This window comes from Paroedura picta, chromosome 2 (assembly GCF_049243985.1).
Source record: "Paroedura picta isolate Pp20150507F chromosome 2, Ppicta_v3.0, whole genome shotgun sequence".
NCBI classification, from domain to species: Eukaryota; Metazoa; Chordata; class Lepidosauria; order Squamata; family Gekkonidae; genus Paroedura; species Paroedura picta.
The window spans coordinates 170,016,269-170,036,290 of NC_135370.1; the positions used below are offsets into that span (position 1 = coordinate 170,016,269).

The window sequence follows — 20,022 nt, forward strand, 5'->3', positions numbered from 1 at the left end:
CCTTTACCTTTACCTTAAGGAAATGGCACTGTTGCTGGAGGGAGGTTACCTGCTTGGGCTGCGATCTTTCAGGCAAGATCATAGAAAAGCAAGTTTGGGGAGAACAGCAGTGGATAGAACCCATGGTAATGGGTTTAAACTACATGTAGAATGGTATTGTCTAGATATGGGGGGGGGGGAGATTTCACAGTTAAAGAGTGGAGTCAGCTGCCTAAGGAGGTGGGGAGCTCCCCCTCACTGGTGGTCTTCAAGCAGCGGCTGGACAGATCCTTCTCCTGGATGCTTGAGGCTGATCCTGCACTGAGCAGGAGGTGGGACTAGATGGCCTGGATGGCCTCTTCCCACTCTGGGATTCTCTGAGTCTAGTCCAGAAGTGGAAGGGGCTGCCTCAGGAGATGGGGAGCTCCCTCTCACTGGCAGTCTTCAAGCAGGGGCTGGACAGATCCTTCTCCTGGATGCTTGAGGCTGATCCTGCACTGAGCAGGGGGTGGACTAGATGGCCTGGATGGCCCCTTCCCACTCTGGGATTCTATGGAAACAGTGGGAAACCAGGAAGTGTACAGTCGGAGGATGAAGTTGCGGCAATGCTCCGAAAACACCCCTCCGGTTTGGAAGCCACGGCAGAGCAATAGAGCTGCTTGGATGCAGCCCATGAGCAATACGTGTATTTCCTCACTGGGTTTTATCTGCTGCCCTGCCACGATTAACCGTAATGTTAGCTGGACCCTGATGGAGGAAGGGATGGTCATCTTTCAGCGATTTCCACTTTCATTCATGACCCCGTCTGTGCCCCCGGCTTGCTGGGAGGGCGGTATAAATATCAAACCCATAAAATAATGTTTCCTGGAGGGCAGGGCTGATGCTAGGGCAAATATCGAATCTTAGCTGGGTTCTGCTTTCCCCCTGCCTTGGCCAGAGGTCTAGCTACCTATTCCCCATGCTGTGCCAGTGTCCTGGTAGCGGTCGTGGTTTGGGTGGGTGGGTGGAATGTAACATTAGCACCGTGGGGTCATTGCACTGCTGTAGATCCCCCTATCTTGGTTCATGTTTGGGTTCTCCCAGCACCAAGGAGTTTAAGAGCAGCCACACCAGCAGGCTAACTTGAGGATCAGGTTGCTTTTTTCCTTCCATCCTTCTTTTCAGCATCTTGGTGTAGTGGTTAGGAGTGCGGACTTCTAATCTGGCCAGCCGGGTTTGAATCTGCGCTTCCCCACATGCAGCCGGCTGGGTGACCTTGGGCTCGCCACGGCACTGATAAAACTGTTCTGACCGAGCAGGAATATCAGCTTCACCCACCTCACAGGGTGTCTGTTGTGGAGAGAGGAAAGGGAAGGCGACTGTAAGCCACTTTGAGACTCCTTTGAGTAGAGAAAAGTGGCACATAAGAACCAACTCTTCTCCTTCTCCTTCTCCTTCTCTCCTCCTCCTCCTCCTCCTCCTCCTCCTCCTCCTCCTCCTCCTCCTCCTCCTCCTCCTCCTCCTCCTCAAAAGCCCTGTAAGGCTTGGAGAGATGACTTCCAAAACATCCATGCAAAACAAACACACACCAGCTATAGTGGGGGAATTCTTTGGTTTGAGCATACAGCCTCGACATATGTTCTTCTTTATCAAATTAGGCATCCATTGATTAGATTACCAGCATCCGTCGGATATTCCCCCCCCCCCTCCACCTTGTGAAATAGTATCTCAAGAAATCCAATAAAGGAGCACGAGAACTAAAGGAACATATTACAACTTGCAAAATTTCTTTTTCCCCCCCAGCGTATGTATTTCTAAATTACTTTGTCAGATGAAAGCTGCCACCGCGATAGAGCTGCGGAAAGGTTACTGCTATAAACGTCAGAAGTGCCGTCGTATCAAGAGAGCGGGAAAAGCAGCATACACTTAGGGACGCATTTTAGACACAGGAGTCGGAGGGGGCTGGTGTTGGGTTGGATCCCGATCCATCCGCGGAAGGCGCTGGCTGTCACATATAGGGTTATATCATCTGATATGATATTTTTAAAAATATATTAAAATTAATTAACTCTCACCCATTCAGGGAACCCTCCCTGAGCCACCAAGAAACCCCAGGTTTTCATGAAAACCTGGCTGAGAAAGCATGATCTAACACAGTGGTTCTCCACCTGGGGGTTGGGACCCCTTTGGGGGTTGAATGCCCCTTTCACAGGGGCCGTGGCAGGGCAAGCAGATTGGCCGGGGGGGAGCATCTACACAACAACCTTGCTGGGTAGATCGAGATAGAGTGTTTGTCTGTCTGGAGCAGTGGAAAAGAGCAAGATGGGCATAGTGGGACAAGAGGCAGAACTGAACTGAGAAACAACAGAAAAAAACCCAGTTTATATACAATCATGAGCAATGGATCTTCACGCCATTGGTCAGTTTGGGTTTAATTTCTGTGAAAGGACACTTGCATAGTTTTATGGTTGGGGGTCACCTCAACATGAGGAACTGTATTAAAGGGGTACAGCATTAGGAAGGTTGAGAACCACTGGCCTAGCAGAACAATTTGCTGAAGCAAGCTGTTCCTTAGAGACAATAAAAGAAACCTACCAGGCAACTGCAGGGAATATTTTGCAGGAAGGGGTGGTGGTGTGTATGTGTGTGTGTTTGTGTGTGGTTTTGATGTAGACAGGGCCTCCCTTCCAAGGATTTTTCTCCACCAAAGCAGAAGAGAGCCTAAGCCAGGAGTGGCTCTCCAGATGTTCAGTTGGCAGGGGTTCATGGGAATTGTAGTCCATGGACATCTGGAGGGCCACAGTTTGCCCACCCCTGGCCTAAGCATCTGCCCCCACTATGGTTCTGGTGGGGGGGCTTGGTTGGGGGAAGCTCAGAGCACACTCCCCGCCTTCCAGACACCTCCCATTTCAATTGAAGGGCCTGACAGAGGGCCAAGTACCTATTTATTTATATTTATTTTTCTGTTTATATGCCACCCATCCCTTGAGGGCTCAGGGCAGCTCACAACGTAATAATATCTGGCCACAGTGCTGTATTAAATAAATTTGATTTGATTTTGACGTAATAATACAACATCCATGGTTCCTCTATATATTTGTGAAACAGCCTCGGGGGTGGAACGTGTCCGGCTGTCCATGCTGGAATAGGGCCAATCAGTGTGCAGCCAGCAACACTAGCTGCGCCCTGATTGGCCCTGCCCCTACAGCTCCGGCCTTCACTCCCTGAATGCAGGATCAGCCTAAAACATCCAGGATAAGAATCCTAGAACTGGAAGGGGCCATTCAGGCCATCTAGTCCAACCCTCTGCTCAATGCAGGGTCAGCCTAAAACATCCCAGATAACTATCCGTCCGGCTGCTGCTTGAAGACCATCTCTTAACCATGGTTCAGGCACTGGGAAAGTCTGCACCTCCCCTACATACTGCTTATAATTTCACTGATACTGACCGTCGATTAACGTTAAATGGCGGATCACTCCCCTTGCTTCCTCGACGTGTCCGTAACCCGAGAGTCGCAACTCACTGTAGCAATATCCTGCTTCAAAGCGCAGTCTGATATTTCAAAAAGCGAAATCATTTTTTTGGGCAGCCTCATTGGGTGTTATTAAATTTAATGTTGGGACGGGGGGAAAGATGTTAGGAAGCCGTTTCATTTTGCCGCCCAAAGTACTTAGATTATGCACAACTTCTGACATTAATGTGCTACTTAAGGTAATTTATCAGATCGTGGTATTTGGAGAGGAAAAAAGAGACATTCTTCATACAGAGGCTGCTGCACAGCATTTTAATTTCCCCCGGGGGGTGGGGCGGCTTTCTTTTCCCTCCCGTAATACCTTACCCACCCACCCACCCCGCAATACAAAATGTTTCCCCCCCCCCCGAGGTTGTGTTCCACAATTGCTTTTATAATACCTCATCGCTTACTCTACTAACTATAAATGCTTGTCTTCCTCCCCCCTTAAGCTCTTGACAATTTTAAAAAAAAACAATGCTGAAATGACAGACTCTGTCTGCATTAGACAATCGAAGTCAGAATATGCGTACGTGAGCCCACGAGAGAGAACTTGAATTGCCCAACAGAATTCTCGGGAAACGGAGAGCTTAGCCTTTTTATCTTTTCTTAAAATGACACTTGTTATGCTGTGTGCGCCCCCCCCCTTTTTCTTTCCCCGAGCCGCAGCCGGCTCTTGTGATGTACCGATCGCCTAGTATCAGCCCCCCCCCTCCCGCCCCAGCTGCTTCCGTGCCCTCATTGCTGAGTTGTTTGATGGATGACAAATAGGTACTTAATTCCACCCCCCCTCCCTGATTCTCCTTTATCACCATTTGTGTCTTAATGACTGGGAGACCGCTTCCAATGTCAATCATTTTCCCTTGCCCAAAAGTCTCCCGTCTACCGCTGCCTGACGTAAAGTCGAACTCTCCAGGGCTTTTGAACCGGAGAAGGGCCTCAGTGGGGCCTTCTGTAAAATGAGAATAATCAGGGTCTGCCTCGTGGGGTTGTCATGAAGTGGAACGAGGAAGAGAGACAGAGAGAATGAATTTTCTAAAAAAGAAATCACAACTTTGCGTTTTGTGCTGCATGAATGATTAATGAACGCCCCAACAACACACAGCCTCCCGTTAATGCATTTAATGGCCGAAGCAAGGGGGCGGGGGAGGAATTGCATGGAAATACATATTTTCTCTTTTTAGTTCCTGGCTCATTTGGAAAAGAAAACGGTTTTGCACTTTTCCCTTTGGGGAGTGGCGGGAATCAATTCTTTCCTTAATAGAGGCTCTTTCCTAAGGAATACAATATAGAAGTGCGTCTTCTGGGGCCTCCCGAGAGAGTTGGGTAGGCTCTCCCAGCCTGAAAACTTTGCATACAGATTTGCCATATGCTTTGAGAAGCCACGCAGGGAAAAGAAAAATGTGGCAAAACTACCCACCACAAACCAATTGGGTTAGGGTTATATATCTGTCGGGTGCAATTAAATCCACCCGGCCCTTTAGCTCAGCACAAAGCTTCTAACGGCATGGTACGATGGCATCGCCCATTGGTTAGAATGTGGGTCATGCCACGTTCTTGTGCGGAGGGGTGGGGGCGACTTGAAGCCCAGGAAGTCAAGGCGGGATCAGGTTGCTCCCCCCCGCTTTCCTCTGCCTTCCCCGAGGTTGCCGGTTACAATATGAAATAAGGATGGCTCACTATTGAACACTAACAGGCAAAAAAAGCTATCCAAGGCTGTATTGTAAAATCAGTGTAACAAGATGTATTTTTATACAAAGAGACCAACCAAGAGGGTTTCTAGATATTTTGCCGTTTTCAAGTTCCTTTCCTCAGTGGTTGTGTCTTCCTGTTATACTAGTATTCTCGGCCTTCCTTATGGTCCAACGTTCACTGCCATACATTGCAACTGGTCTTCCCAGTTGCAATGTATGGCTGCGAAAGTTGGACCATAAGGAAGGCTGAGCGTCAAAGAATTGAGGCTTTTGAGCTCTGGTGCTGGAGAAGACTCTTGCGAGTCCCTTGGACTGCAAGGCGAACAAACCGGTCAGTCCTAGAGGAGATCAGCCCTGACTGCTCCTTAGAAGGCCAGATCCTGAAGATGAAACTCAAATACTTTGGCCACCTCATGAGAAGGAAGGACTCCCTGGAGAAGAGCCTAATGCTGGGAGCGATCGAGGGCAAAAGAAGAAGGGGACGACAGAGAATGAGGCGGCTAGATGGAGTCACGGAAGCAGTCGGTACAAACCTAAATGGACTCCGGGGAATGGTAGAGGACAGGAAGGCCTGGAGGATCATTGTCCATGGGGTCGCGATGGGTCGGACATGACTTCGCACCTAACAACAACAACAACAACAACAACAACAGGAACACTTGTCAATGTGGAAAATAATTCCTACCCTTCTACCTTGTGCTGTATATTTAATCACATTCATAGGCTACAGGTTTTTCTTTTGCCGTTCCCCGAAACCTGTGAGCTGGTGGCCTACGAAAGAAAGGACGTTTTGGAAGTCACAGATTTATCGGATCGCCATAAATCGGAAATGACTTGGCAGCACTTCATACTAGGGTTGTGCGCTTTGGCCGCTGAAGCAGCCATTAGGGCCCGAAGTGGCCAGTGCCATGGCATGGGAGGGAGGGGCGGCTCCGGCGTGAATGTAGAGCTTTGGGCCCGAACGGCTGCTTTTGTGGCCGAACCGCACAGCCCTCCTGCATACACCCTTGCATTTCCATTTGCGCAAGGTGTAATGGAAGCAGTTTCAGGGTCATATAAGAGCCTCTTGTGGCACAGGGTGGTAAGGCAGCAGACATGCGGTCTGAAAGCTCTGCCCATGAGGCTGGGAGTTCGATCCCAGCAGCCGGCTGAAGGTTGACTCAGCCTTCCATCCTTCCGAGGTCGGTAAAATGAGTACCCAGCTTGCTGCTGGAGGGTAACCGGTAATGACTGGGGAAGACACTGGCAAACCACCCCGTATTGAGTCTGCCATGAAAACGCTGGAGGGCGTCACCCCAAGGGTCAGACATGACCCAGTGCTTGCACAGGGGATACCTTTACCTTTTCCTTTTTGTAAATCTATAGGGAGGATGGCACCAGGTCTTTCGGGCAGAACTTTGCTTACTCCATTTAGAGCCTGCATGGTGTCGTGGTTCAGAATGGCGGCTTCTAATCTGGCGAGCCGGTTTTGATTCCCCGCTCCTCCACATGCAGCCAGCTGGGTGACCTTGAGCTAGTCCCAGCCCTGATGGTGCTATGGTGACTGAGTAGTCTGGTCAGAGCTCTCTTAGCCTCACCTCACCGGGTGTCTATTGTGAGGACAGGAAGGGAATGCTTTAAGACTCATTCGGGCAGTCAAAGGCGGGTATAAAAACCGGCTCCTTCTTATTTAATTGGGGGGGGGGTTGTGGATCAGTGGTAGAGCATCTGCTCGGCATGCGGAAAGTTCAGTCCCCTGCGTCTTCCGTTAAAAGGATCAGGCAGTCGGCGATATGAAAGACCTCCCAATAAGATCTTGGAGAGCTTCTGCCAGTCTGAGTAAACCGTTGCGACACTGAGGAACTAATGATCTGATTCCCTATCAAGCAGCTTCATGTGTTTAATATACTTGGAGAAGGGTTGGAATTGGACAACCATCTGCTTGGCACCCAGAAGGTCCCAGGTTTAATCCCTGGCATCTCCAGTGGTAAAGATCGGATATTGCATGGCGTGAAAGACCTCCGCGTGAGACCCTGGGCCTTGAGAGCTGTTGCCAGTCTGAGTAGGTGATACTGAAACTGGCAGACCAATGGTGTGATTCAGGGTCAGGCAAATTCAAGTGTTCGGTACATTTGGGGAGGGGATGTGGCTCAGCGATAGAGCATGATGCTACCGCTTTACTCTGCTCTGGTTAGGCCTCACTTGGAGTACTGTGCTCAGTTTTGGGCACCCCAATTGAAGAGGATGTTGATACACTAGAACGTGTCCAGAGGAGGACAACAAAGATGGTGATTCCACTCTTGCCCCAGAGGGACAGACCAGAACCAGTGGGATGAAATTAATTCAAAAGAAATTCCGTCTGAACATCCGGAAGAAGTTCCTGACAGTTAGAGCGGTTCCTCAGTGGAACAGGCTTCCTCGGGAGGTGGTGGGTTCTCCATCTATGGAGATTTTTAAACAAAGGCTAGATAGCCTTCTGACGGAGAGGCTGATTCTGTGAAGGCTCAAGGGGGTGGCAGGTGACAATGGATTAGTGAGAGGGTTGTGAGTATCCTGCATAGTGCAGGGGGTTGGACTGGATGACCCTAGAGGTCCCTTCCAACTCTATGATTCTATGGTTCTATGATCTACTTGGCATGCAGAAGACCCTAGGTTCAAACCCCAGTGTGTCCAGGAAGGAAGGAAGGAAGGAAGGAAGGAAGGAAGGAAGGAAGGAAGGAAGGAAGGAAGGAAGGAAGGAAGGAAGGAAGGAAGGAAGGAAGGAAGGAAGGAAGGAAGAAATCTTCTCTGAAAGGAAGCACTGCTGAATCTGAGTTGGTTCCATTGTTTTCTCTTCTTTTCCTGTTTATGGGGTGTCGGTGTCTTTAAATGTTGTCCTGGATAGTAAATGAGTGCTAGGAGAAACAGGGAGGGGTGTGTTTGTGTGTGTGTGTGCCTTTTTGTTGTTGTTCTGTGCTCACAATCAGCATCCATTGCTTTAATTTGCCCTTAAAATTGGTCGAGAAGAGCAGTATTTCAACTTGCCTGGTTGTATTTTTCCTCCCAGTTTGCTTCTGTAACCTTTCTTTTCCCCTGACTCTTACAGTATGTTGACAGGCAGATAGATGAGATAAAAAGACATTCCTGGGATCTTTCATCTCCCCTTTGCATTGGCATTTAAATAAACAGCCATTGTTAACACTTCGCAGGCCCTCCCCTGACCTTCTGTCCACCCATTTCCCCAAAATTCTCCAACTTTACTTGTTGACATGAAAGTCCTGTCACCTGGAGGGCTTCAGGATGTGCAATAATTATCTTCCTCTTTCTTTAAGAAATTCAAACAGGTTTCGGGTTGTCGTAGGATTTCCCCTCGTTTCCTTTGCAGACCCTGCAACTCTCTCTGAAACGTGAAAATCCCGGCAGTTCAGCGGTTTAATTTGCACCCACCGTGCACAAAACCCACATGAATTAGAGAGGCAGTTAATTAGCGAGACAGTTGCGTGTGATTTGCATAACGCAGACGGCTTCATGAATAAAGACGAACATCCGTGAGGGTGTTTGGTTGTGCTGGGGCGGGTTTGTTTTAGGATAATTTGCAGAAATTAAAACTTTCGTTGTAGTGGAAACAGCAAAGCTTGATTTCTCCCGGCCAGCACGGATAGCTAATTAAGAGGCGTCTCCATTGTGGTTAGTTTACCATAGCGGCTAAAAGAAGATGGGGTCCCAGGTTTGAATCTAACCTCTCCTGTTGATCTCAACAGGTAGCCTTGGGTGAGGGGTGGCCAAACTGTGGCTCTGCAGATGTCCATGGACTACAATTCCCATGAGCCCAGGGTCTCTCTCTGAGATCCTGGAGAGCTATGGCCAGTCACAGAAGCCAACACTGCTCTTGAGAGAGCCAGGGTCTGACTCGGGATAAGCAGCTTCATGTGTCTAGACCAGGGGTAGTCAACCTGTGATCCTCCAGATGTCCATGGACTACAATTCCCATGAGCCCCTGCCAGCGTTTGGTAATTGTAGTCCATGGACATCTGGAAGACCACAGGTTGACTACCCCTGGTCTAGACCACCAAAGGGCTTAGTCAACCTGGTGTAGTTACTTGCTTGGCGTTGTAAAACACAAGTTGGGGAGGGTGAAGGTTGGTATGTGTTCAGTTTGGAGGGCAGCTCTCAGGCAAGTTTGGCCTGTAGAACTGATCTGGTGGCCTCTCATTTGAGCTTATCTCATGCACCACAGTATAATAGTTCAACTTTGACTTGTAGGATGTAGTTTACAAGGACTTTGATTCAGTTGCGGAGAAGAACAGAAGGGGGACGCCTGCACGATTTCTCAATTTTTGCACTAAAAAAGGAGTGAAGACTCCCAATTTGAACAACCTTTGAAAATGTCACCATATGTTTCTCTTCAGATCTTAAGGTTCCGGAAAATGTGCAGATGGCGATCGCATTTCAGTATAGAATCATAGAACCATAGAGTTGGAAGGGGCCAGATAGGCCATCTAGTCCAACCTCCTGCTCAGTGCAGGAGCAGCCTAAAGCAAGGCGGCCAAACTGTGGCTCTCCAGAAGTCTGTGGCGCTTGTGGGAATTGTAATTCATGGACATCCACAATAAGTACCTGTCCAGGTGCTGCTTAAACAGCACCAGTGAGGGGGAGCTAGTGAGGAGGTAGTTCTCTGCAGGGCTCTGCGCTCTGTGGGGACAAATCTGTTGGTCATTCCTGGCCCCGGGAAGCATGGTTGGCCTCGACCAGGGCCAGGGCCTTCTCGGTCCTGGCCCCTACCTGGTGGAATAAACTCCCGGAAGAGCTACGGGCCCTGCGGGAGCTTTCAGCATTCCACAGGGTCTGCAAGATGGAGCTCTTCCACCAGGTCTATGATTGAGGCCGGCACGTGGAAGAAGATATGGACAACCCCCCCCCCCCGCCACTCTTGCAATCCCATGAGCTGATTAAAAGCCCCTCCGTCCACCCTGAGGTTTTAAGGATTTTTTTTTGCCCCCAATTGGAGGATTTTAAGGGGATGGTTGAGTTGTGTTTTAGAATGTTATGGGTTTCATGAGGTTTTATGTATTGGGGTTTTTATCATTGTTAGCCACCACGAGCCCTTGTGGGAGTGGCGGGATAGAAACGCAATGATGGGTGGATGGATGGATGGATGGATGGATGGATGGATGGATGGATGGATAGATATATAGATAGATAGATGATAGATAGATAGATAGATAGATAGATAGATAGATAGATAGATAGATAGATAGATAGATAGATAGATAGATAGAATAAATTAGGCAGCTGATTCCACAGCTGAACTACTCAGGCTGTGAAATTTCCTTTCCTGATATCTAGCTGGTATCATTCTATACATAGTTTAAAGCCATTACCGTGCATCCTATCCTCTGCTGCCAACAGGAATTGCTCTCTGCCCCCCTTTGAGTGACAACCTTTCAAATAGTCAACCTCCTCTTCTCCTGGTTAAACATTCCCAGGCCCCTCAGCCTTTCCTCACAAGGCTTGATCCCCAGGCCCCGGATCATCCTCATCACTTTCCTCTGAGCCCTCTCCATTTTGTCCACGTCCTTTTGGAAGTGTGGACCCCAGAACTGCACACAGCACTCCCGGTGTGGTCTGACCAATGTGGTCTACAGCGGAACCATAACATCTTGTGATTTCGATGTGATGCCTCTTTTGATACAGTATTCGCCCTTTTTACCACCACATTATAACATCATCTTATATGTCTCTCCTCCATGTGCATCTTGTCCTTCAAGGCGTCACAATGGCTGGAGACACAAATGACACAACTCATCCCCCCTGCGCTGGAATGGGCTGGAAAGGGACAAGCCTGCTTTAGGATTGCACTGATCACCTTGTATGAAGGCCCTTCCAAAGAGACCAATAATTTGCAAACTGGATGTCAGGACATATTAACGATCCACAAGGAACTGCTAGGGTGCCGTGAGAAATAAATTGTAACATGGAAGTCACCTGTGAGCATGGAGTGCTCTCCCCCAGAGAGGAGGCTGCCTGTTGAGTGTCTGCGGGAGTCACTGTTCTGGCCTTGCCTCTATTGGGGGCTGGTGGTTCTGCTGTATCCGTCTCTGCCAGTTTCAGGGGGTGGCCGCATCGCTCTCCAGTAGAACTGCTAGATTCCATCTAAACATCCGGAAGAAGTTCCTGACAGTTAGAGCGGTTCCTCAGTGGAACAGGCTTCCTCGGGAGGTGGTAGGTTCTCCATCTTTGGAGATTTTTAAACAGAGGCTGGATAGCCATCTGATGAAGAGGCTGATTCTGTGAAGGCTCAAGGGGGTGGCAGGTGACAGTGGAGGAGCGATTGGGATGTGAGTGTCCTGCATAGTGCAGGGGCTTGGACTAGATGACCCAGCAGGTCCCTTCCAACTCTATGATTCTATGATTCAAGTCCAGTAGCACCGTACAGACAAACAAAATTTTGGGGTAGAAGCTTTTAAGAATCAACGCTCCCTTTGTCAGATATTACCCGGCTCCTAAAATCTTGTTTCATTTGTTACCTGAGGTTGGTTATTGTCATTGCGACATGCATGTTGTGTGTGTGTGTGTGTGGCAGGAGCTGCATATCTGAGGGAGTGAGCAGTTAAAACAACCCTTCACGTTGTTAAGTGAGCAACGACATTTGAATGCTCCTCAGGTCCCGCCTTTCCCTTCTCACCGTGTGTTCAGTTGCTGGTGTGCGTTAAGGAGGTTGCTGACTGGCATGGCAGGAGAGGGAAGCAAAATAAGGTGCGATCAAATTATGAAAATTAGGGGCTCGGTGTTAGGAGGCTGACACGTCTCATTTCTACCCCGTGAAATTGCCAGGGTTCTGCCACCGACTTGGCTGACATCAGTTTCGTTTTCCTTTGCTCGGCTCACGCCCAGTGAGGGTGGTTTAAAGTGCTCAAGTCTGAACTTTCTCTCGTTCGTGTTGACTGGGCAGGGGGTAACCTGCAGAGAAGCACTTGTATCCCTAGAGCGGGCTTTGTCAACCAGGATTTTGTAAAACCCAGGAGATTCTTGATGGCCCTGGAAGGGTTTCCTGAATGGAAGAATATGAAGAAGAGTTAAATGCCACTTTTCTCTACCCACGAGGAGTCTCAAAATGGCTTACCTTCCCTTTCCTCTCCCCACAACAGACACCCTGTGAGGTGGGTGAGGCTGAAAGAGCCCTGATATCACTGCTCAGTCAGAACAGCTTTATCAGTGCCCTCATATAATCCTAGTGTTGGAAGGGGCCACCTAGGGCAACCCCCTGCTCAGTGCAGGATCAGCCTCAAGCATCCAGGAGAAGGATCTGTCCAGCCGCTGGTTGAAGGCCGCCAGTGAGGGGGAGCTCCCCACCTCCTTAGGCAGCCCCTTCCACGGCTGAACTAGACTCCTAGAATCCTAGGGTGGGAAGGGGCCATGCAGGCTGTCTAGTCCCACCCCCTGCTCAATGCAGGATCAGCCTCAAGCATCCAGGAGAAGGATCTGTCCATCTGCTGCTTGGAGACCGCCACTGAAGGGGGAGCGCACCACCTCCTTAGGCAGCCCATTCCACCACTGGACTAGGCTGACTGTGACATCTCCCCCCTGATATCTAGCCGACATCATTCTCCACATAGTTTAAACCCAATAGTGCAGGTCCTCTCCTGTGCTGCCAACAGGAACCTTTCTCTGCCCTCCTCTGACAGTCTCCTCTAAGAGAGCAATCATGTCCCATCTCAACCTCCTCTTATCAGGCATTTTGCCCACATGTGGTCATGCTGACCTTGCTCTCCCCCCAAATGTCCAATGACGGTCCCGGAGTGGGTGGGAAGGGGAGGAGTCCCAGGTGGGCATGGACACAACTATGCTTCCCAACCGTATTCTGCACTATTGCACCACTTCTGGGTTTTCTCGAAGCCTGGGGAATGTTTCAGGAGTTTCTTAACAATAATAACCATTAAAACGCTGAGACCGGCTGTACTAGAGCAATGAACTGGGATCCCCACCATAGATACCAGCTTCTGTGTTGTATGTGCTTTTGAGGTCCTTTTGATCTCCTTACTTTTCCTCCTCCACTTCTCCCTCCTGGTCCTGCCTGTTTTCATCCTCTCCAATTCTTGGCTTGGTACCCCCTTCCAGAGAGCCTGAGGGCTTCACAGGAGGGGTGGAGAGACAAACAATGCATTTCATCCACAAAGCCATGGAATGTGCTGGCTTTTTTTCGTACTTTTTCAGACAACACTGAACGGGAGAATGGAAACATGGGACATGGGAAACTAGGGGTCCTGAGTTGTATAGAGGCTATGTTGAGAAAGATCTTCCGCACTCCGAGTTACATCGGAGTTCAAATATTTTGCAAGTTTTTTTTTTTTTTTGAGAAGTTTGCTTTCGGTAAAACAGGGGAAAGAAATGTAGAACTGGAAGGGACTCCGAGGGTCATCTGCACAATGCAGGATATTCAGAACTGCTTCCCCTCTCCCATGGTGACCCTGGCTCTATGCCCAGAGGAAGGGAAAAAGTCCCCAAACAACCTTGGGCCAATCTGCCCTGGATGAAAATTTCTTCTGGTCCCCAAAAAGCGGTCAGCATTAAGAAAGAATAAGGATAAGAATTGGTTTTTATACCCCGCTTTCCGCTGCCCAAGTGATCATAACCCTTGGAGAGTGTGCAGAAGACTAGATCAATGTCTTTGCATGTTGTAAATCTCACAAACATATCCATTAAGGGCAAGAATCAAGTCCAGTAACACCTTAAAGACCAATAAGATTTTCAGGGTATATGTTTTCAAGAGTCAAACCTTCCTTTGTCACTTGGAGGAGGGCAGGATGCTGTTCCCATTGGCTGCAGAGGAGAGGACGCACAGTAATGGGTTTAAACTACAACTACAACGATATAGGCTAGATATCAGGAAAATATTCTTCACAGTCAGAGTAGTTCAGCAGTGGAAGGGGCTGCCTAAGGAGGTGGTGAGCTCCCCCTCACTGGCAGTCTTCAAGCAAAGGTTGGATACACACTTTTCTTGGATGCTTTAGGATGCTTTGGGCAGATCCTGCGTTGAGCACGGGGTTGGACTAGATGGCCTGTATGAACCAACTCTAGATGGTTGGAACCAACTCTAGATGGTCTAGAATCATAGAACCAATTCTATGTTTCTGTGATTCTGTAATTTTTCACATCTGGCAAAGGAAGCTCTGACTATCAAAAACTTATACTATGGAAATCTTGTTGGTCTCGAAGGTGCTATGGGTATAATAGAGCCAGTGGTGAAGAAGAGTGATGGCTTCTAATCAGGAGAGCCAGGCTTGATTCCCCACTCCTCCACATGCAGCCTGCTGGGTGACCTTGGGCCAGTCATAGTTCTTTCAGAGCTCTCCTAGCCCCACCGACTTCACAGGGTATTTGTCGGGGGGAGAGGAAAGGCAATTGTAAGCCACTTTGCACCTCCTTTAGGTATAAAAATCAACTCTTCTTCTCCTACCACTGCAAACCCATATGGCCCCTAGTTGAAAGTGATGCACCTTAGTGAGATCTTTGGGTCTCCAGGTCCTGCTAGCCAAACTTGGCCAACCTCACTTCTCCGAGGCACATTACTGAGTCTGGAAGACTCAAGAGTAAAGCGTCTTCAGGTCCTGATGAAAACCAAAGTGATCTTAGCCATGTTTTGGCACCTCAATCCCAGTAGATAGGAAAGTCTTGTTTGTATTGATGCATTTGGAGAATGGCATGATGGCCCATGGTCTTTATAATCCAGCGGGCTTGTTGCCAGACGGAGTTGTCTCTGCTGTATTTTTAAAAAATATTTTGCACAGGGAAGATTGTTTTCTTGCCCCCTTGGCGATATGTCAAGGTCGGAGGCAGCCGGTAGCTTCATGCAGCTTTTATGAGAAGGCAGCCTTGGAAGTGTCACCCACAATACACTTTCCCCCTTTGAAGCAACTGCTGCTTTTATTTTAAGGTTCGCTTATTTTCTAGGACTGTCTTTTCATATTCATATCAGCGCATGGCGCGCGCGTGTGTGTCAGCGAGGGGGAGGCGGGCGAGGGGGGGAAAGCCAAGCGCTGGAAGAAGAAGGCCTCTTTCTGGAGCACGCATGTACTGAAAGCGTCTGCGTTCCCGACAGTGAAGTTTTTCATACCTGGGAAGGCCGCGGTAGATATTTAACCTCTTTGTTCTTCGGAAGAGGGATGTTCAGCTCTGCATGCTGAGGAGCGTTTTCTAAGATGCGTTAAAAAAAAGAAAAGAAAACGTGCCGTTATAAGTGAGTTCAGCATAACTGAAGCTCGGTTCTGATCGAACGGGAATTTAATAAGGCACAAATAGGGTTTCCAGCCTCCTGGTGGGGCTCCCAGTTTTACAGCTGGTCTCTAGACAACAGAGTTCAACACCCCTGGAGAAAATGATTGAGGGGAAGGGGGACGCTGTGGCATCAGACCCTATGAAGGTCTCTTCCCTTGACAATCCCCCACCTCTCCAGGATGTACCCACAGACCTCCAGGAATTTCCCAGCCCACCCTTTGTGAGGTGGCGTTGCCAGCCTTCTGGCGGTAGCAAAGCACGAAGACCGTGCGAGGCAAATGTATAACAAAAGTTCCACGTTTATTTTGTAATAGTAAGAGCTTCGGTGAACGTGTCTTTATTTTCATTTGCTTATCAAGAATCCCCTTATGACTAGCTGATCTAGAATGTAACAGCTTCCGGTACCACTGCTTTCGAATCATAAATCTTCATCAGTATTCCAATTATGTCTCATCTCTGAGTTGTCAACAGGCATGTACTCCCTTCAAACTCTCACTGAAATTAGCGGGCTGCATTCTTGGAACTTCTGATACCCGTCTGTGTCTGGTGGTCTTCGGGATGTGCCCATTAACAGCTCAGAGAGGAGATACAATTGGCGTTCCGATGAAAATGTATGATTGGAAGGCAGTATTACCGGAAGCTGTTTCATTCTAGATAAGCTAGTCATAAGGGAGTTCTTGATAAGCAAGTTAAAATAAGGAAAGCTTTATTGAAGCTCTTAAAAAAGGTAAAGGTATCCCCTGTGCAAGCACCGATTCATGTCTGACCCTTGGGGTGACGCCCTCCAACGTTTTCATGGCAGACTCAATACGGGGTGGTTTGCCAGTGCCTTCCCCAGTCATTACCGTTTACCCCCCAGCAAGCTGGGTACTCATCTTACTGACCTCGGAAGGATGGAAGGCTGAGTCAACCTTGAGCCGGCTGCTGGGATTGAACTCCCAGCCTCATGGGCAGAGCTTTCAGACGGCTGCCTTACCACTCTGCGCCACAAGAGGCTCTTACTGAAGCTCTTACTAGTACGAAATAAACTTGGAACGTTTGTTATACATTCGCATCGATTTTTTGCTCACAATGTCAACTTGGATCCTACTGATTTCGGTGGCCTTTGGGCAGTTGTGAGAGAGTGTGGTTTAGGACTGAGGTCAGACTCCTGATCATGCGCAAACCTTGAGCCTGCCTCTGTGGCCTGATGCTCTCACGTGGGTTTAAAATTCATTTTGTAAACGTATCTTCTCGATGACTCACAGGTGAAAGTGATGGTGAGGATCTGCCCCTCGCACGACACGTCGGAATCCATGTCGTTCCTGAAGGTGGACCCACGCAAAAAACAGATCACGCTTTACGACCCATCCACCAGCGGCCCTTCCAGTGCGGGCCACCGAAGAGGTGCTGTGGCGGTCCCAAAGATGTTTGCCTTCGATGCGGTGTTTCCACAAGATGCTTCCCAGGTAGTAGAACCAAGCCCGTGAAGCTAATAATCTGGGTTGCTGCCATGGCATTTTAAATTTTCACAACTCTCTGTCTCCCTCTCTCTGTTTCTCTTCCTCTCTCTGTTTCTCTCCCTCTCTCTGTTTCTCTCCCTCTCTCTGTCTCCCTCTCTCTGTTTCTCTTCCTCTCTCTGTTTCTCTCCCTCTCTCTGTCTCCCTCTCTCTGTCTCCCTCTCTCTGTTTCTCTCCCTCTCTCTGTCTCCCTCTCTCTGTTTCTCTCCCTCTCTCTGTTTCACTCCCTCTCTCTGTCTCCCTCTCTCTCTCTGTCTCCCTCTCTTTGTCTCTGTCTCTCCATCTGTGTGTGTGTGTGTGTGAGAGAGAGAGAGAGGTGTTTTTTTTTTACTTTGAATTAGTTGGTTTAATTACTGGGAAGGCATGCTAATTAATAGTCAGTGCGCAAGGTCTCACGCTGTTTTAATTTAGCCCAGATGTGAAATTAAGCAATATGAGTGGAGATGATTCCACTTGGCGAATACTTGCTCCTGTACCTCCTGTCTTTTAAAGCAACACACACACACACACACACACGTTGTTCTGGGGCCACGGTTCAAATGAGATGCCTTCCTAAGGCTCCTTGCGGACAGCGCATTTATAAGCGTGTAGTTGTCTCTGTCGTGTCGAAAAGAGCCTCACATCTAAGCAGACGTATCAGGTGTTTTGCTGAGTTAGCGAAGGAGAGCCTTTCATGGTGTACCAGAAGCACAGGATCCTTCTCCTCACTGGGAAAATCAGCAATGGCAAATTATCTTCCCTGAAGAAGGAGAAGAAGAGTTGGTTTTTATACCCCATCAGAAGGAGCAATCACCTTCCTTTCCTCTCCCCGCAACAGAGGTGCGGCTGAGAGAGCCCTGATATTACTGCTTGGTCAGAACAACTGAAATCAAACCATTATTTCACCTCGTTTAGGCACTGCCCCCCCCAATCCACCCACAGCATCCCCCTCCTTCCTTTAATCCACATTCCGATATTTCCTTTTCTTCAAATTGGGCAAAAAAGAGTTACCCTACCCATTTCTGTAACTCTTGCATCGCCTCGTCCTAATGCAAATTCTCGGTACAGAAACACACACCATCGTTAAATAGTTATGCAGATCCTCTTCCCGCTCTTCTCCGTGTTCTGATGCGCACTGTAAGGCATGCGCTTGGACTTCTTCCAGATGGCCAGGATTTCCCACGTTGCTTTGATCACCACCCTAAATGGAGAGGCCTGCATGAGCATGAAACCACAACACGTGGAGTCCTCTGTCTCTGTTCCTCCGAAATAATCAGTCCTTCTCAGTCTCCTGCATATAGTAACAATGAGTCCCAGGGTGGGCTCGTAGTTTCCCCATAAACATTAAGTCGAAAGGCTCTTATCAAAGAAAGTGGTGACATTGAGAGAGCCAAGAGAGAACCATCCCCGGCTAGGTGACCCACATACACCACGAGAGGCCTGTTCCTGATCTCTAACCTCGCTTAAGAGATTGGGGTATTATGAGGACGCTGGGCCAAACTCATTTGGTACAGCAGATTTGCTGATTCGGTTGGGGAGCCATGTTGGTCTGAAGTACAAAATTTGAGTCCCATGGCACCTTTACAATCAACAAAGTTTTTATTCAAGGTGAGCTTCCATGTGCATGAGCATTTAGCTCAGACGATGAAATAGGAACCATCAGAGTACAAGGAGAGAGTCAATTAGCAGTAAATTAGTAAACAGCGAGTTTGGCATAGCAGTTAACAGCGGCGGCTTCTAATTTCGTGAGCCAGGTTTGGTTCCCTGCTTCTCCGCATGCAGCCAGATGGGTGACCTTGGGCTACTCCCTGTTAGAGCTGTTCTCACAGAGCTGTCCTGCCAGAGCTCTCTCAGCCCCACCTGCCTCGCAGGGGTTCTGTTGCGGGGAGAGGAAGGGAAGGCGATCGTTAGCCACTTTGAGACTCCTCCGGGTAGTTTAAAGCAGGGTATAAAAACCACCTCTTCTTCTAAACCAGGGGTAGTCAACCTGTGGTCCTCCAGATGTTCATGGACTACAATTCCCAAGAGCCCCTGCCAGCATTTGCTGGCAGGGGCTCGTGGGAATTGTAGTTCATGAACATCTGGAGGACCACAGGTTGACTACCCCTGTTCTAAACTACATCCTGAAGACCTCCAACCCCCTATGCAGCATAATGATGATATTTAACACAAAGATCGCCTTTGCTGGAATAACAAAGAGAGGAGCAGCAAGAGAGGAATGGATGAATCAGCCGCTTTTCTTGCTTCTTGGTAACTTGTGGGGAACGGGGAGCTGTGGCTCTCCGCCCGCGAGATGCCCAGCCTGTCCCCATCCCGAAAATCCAAGCGAGAGCCATCTTCATCTCCCTTCGAGAAATACAGGGACAAGAAACTTGAGGGACTGCTGTCATTTTCGCAGATTGCCTGAGAAGCTCGGCAGAGGCTGTTTCCATGGCAAAGATAACATCGAGATCTTTGCGTTTTTTTTCCCTCATTCGGGGCTCTCCAGTTCCTTTCTCTCTTCTCCCCCGAGGACCGCCCCCCACCCATGTCTAGGAGCACCTTTAATTTTTTTGCCGCAGAACTGCCACCATTCCTGAGAAAACATGGCTGAGTTATTATATTAGCTGCTTGCTTGGATGGGTAGCATTTCCTTTGTTACCGAGGTCATAAAATTGATACTCCACGGGAGCTGGGATAATGGGACGGGAAACTATTGTAGACTTACATAGCGGCTTTTAAGAGAGCGGGAAATGGAATATAGGCACTAAAAGAGTGTGGCTTAATGCCATGAAATGTGCGAGAAATGCGTCCGGGATCAGCCTTTCCGTAGCGAAGCGCCAGCAAAGCACATGACGATACATGCTCTTTGACGGGTTTCCGATCTCTCTTTCAGGCCGAGGTGTGCTCTGGAACAGTAGCAGAAGTAATCCAGTCTGTCGTGAACGGTGCAGATGGTTGCATCTTTTGCTTTGGTCATGTCAAGCTTGGTGAGCTCCCAAATTCATTACAGTTAATTACTATGTCAGGCTGGTAATTACATGCTGTCAGCTCCTGGAACAATAAACCTGGAGTATATGAATAGATTAGAATTTCTTTTTAATTAGCTTTGCAAACTTCTCCCGCTTTATTTCTACGCTGGGACCTTAAGTTATTTTTATATCCGTT

General features: G+C 48.6%; 1 protein-coding gene across 3 annotated transcripts in view; it reads left to right on the forward strand.

Moving 5' to 3' along the window:
• Positions 1-20,022, forward strand: part of KIF26A (kinesin family member 26A) — a 205,902-nt gene that overhangs the window by 162,507 nt on the left and 23,373 nt on the right. For all 3 annotated transcript variants that reach the window (XM_077323808.1, XM_077323809.1, XM_077323810.1), the window contains 2 exons: positions 16,645-16,845; positions 19,751-19,844. In XM_077323808.1, the coding sequence (XP_077179923.1) occupies positions 16,645-16,845; positions 19,751-19,844 (295 nt within the window). The remainder of the gene's footprint in view (positions 1-16,644; positions 16,846-19,750; positions 19,845-20,022) is intronic.